Source organism: Etheostoma spectabile, chromosome 1 (assembly GCF_008692095.1).
Source record: "Etheostoma spectabile isolate EspeVRDwgs_2016 chromosome 1, UIUC_Espe_1.0, whole genome shotgun sequence".
Lineage (NCBI taxonomy): Eukaryota > Metazoa > Chordata > Actinopteri > Perciformes > Percidae > Etheostoma > Etheostoma spectabile.
This window is the reverse complement of record NC_045733.1, coordinates 13,347,518-13,348,791: the sequence shown is the minus strand read 5'-3', so window position 1 is coordinate 13,348,791 and position 1,274 is coordinate 13,347,518. Positions and strand designations below refer to the sequence as shown.

Genomic DNA, 1,274 nt, shown 5'->3' with positions numbered 1-1,274 from the left:
CACACACACACACACACACACACACACACATACACACACACACTCTGTCGGAGACACTGTCAGAGACACAGTGAACAGTAACATCTGCAGACAGATGGGTGTGTGTAGCCCTGGAGCAGGGATCTGAAACAGAGACACATTCATCCGAGGAGCCGGGGAGAGGAAGGATGTGTGAGAGAATGAGAGAAAAGAGTGAACGCGAGGGAGATGGATCAAATGAAGTAGGAAGATAGAGTGTCTCTCTTCTCTTTTCAATAGAGGACACATTGTTTGGCCTGTGTGCACATGTGTAAGTGCGTGTGTTTGTTCCTTCTGCTTGAATCAGCCAGCAAGAGCAACGCCTGTTAGTTTGCATACTGATGCTGTTAATTAATGAAGCTTTTCTAGACAGCTGCACCACTACACTGTCATTATGTCATTAATCCAATCACTTCAGAGGGAAAATAACTTCAGCATGGCGTACACGCTCACAGCTATTTGCCTACAGTGTCTCTGTTGGTGGAGGAATGCCACTTTTTTAATGTTTGTGTATTTTGTACAAGGATTTTTTTTTTTGGGCTCATACATACAGACTACATATCAGGTCTTTTCTGAAAAAAGGTTTCAACCATTTCTTACCTCATAAAGTATAGACAGTGCATATGATATGTATATTACTATAAATTCAGGACTCAGATTTTGGCTGTACTGGGGGAGTTCAAAAACTGGCAATTAGATCAAAGAGCGAAGCAGGTAGACTCTGCACTGCCCAATGAGAACCAGGGATCTTCAATAATATATATTTTCAGACAACTTGAAGGAGTACATATTTTAATGAGTTTAGACCCATGGTTGAACCCAATACATTATTCATTGTGAGATTTGAATTGTCACGAAAACATATCAAAAGTTGACATTTTTGGATTGGATTAGGTTGCACGCCATCGTCAACAGAGATTTGTCTCGCGTCACAAGCCAACTTTATTTCACATACAAACAAACAAATTGATGAATGGGTGGTTTTCACTGGACATTGACCTGGCTACCTTTCACTGGGCACCTGGTGGTGCCAGTGTTATACAGATGCTGTGTTTGTAAGCACTCTGCAGAACATTTAAATTCAAAAGCGTGTGCATTAAAAGGTGTCTATTTGTGTGTTTGTGTTCTGCAGGGAAAAGTGCACCTGGAGCTGCGTCTGAGTGAAGTCATCACAGACAGTGGAGCCATCAATCATAAACTAGCCACACGGTGAAACTGCACGCACGCACACACACACACACACACACACACACACA

The 1,274-nt window shown here is 42.2% G+C and overlaps 1 protein-coding gene across 5 annotated transcripts in view; it reads left to right on the top strand.

Moving 5' to 3' along the window:
* Positions 1 to 1,274, top strand: part of rasa3 (RAS p21 protein activator 3) — a 60,052-nt gene that overhangs the window by 25,486 nt on the left and 33,292 nt on the right. For 4 of the 5 annotated variants that reach the window (XM_032532675.1, XM_032532641.1, XM_032532420.1 and 1 more), the window contains exon 5: positions 1,146 to 1,227. In XM_032532675.1, coding sequence (XP_032388566.1) covers positions 1,146 to 1,227 — 82 coding nt within the window. The remainder of the gene's footprint in view (positions 1 to 1,145; positions 1,228 to 1,274) is intronic. The other variant, XM_032532570.1, reaches the window with a different exon arrangement.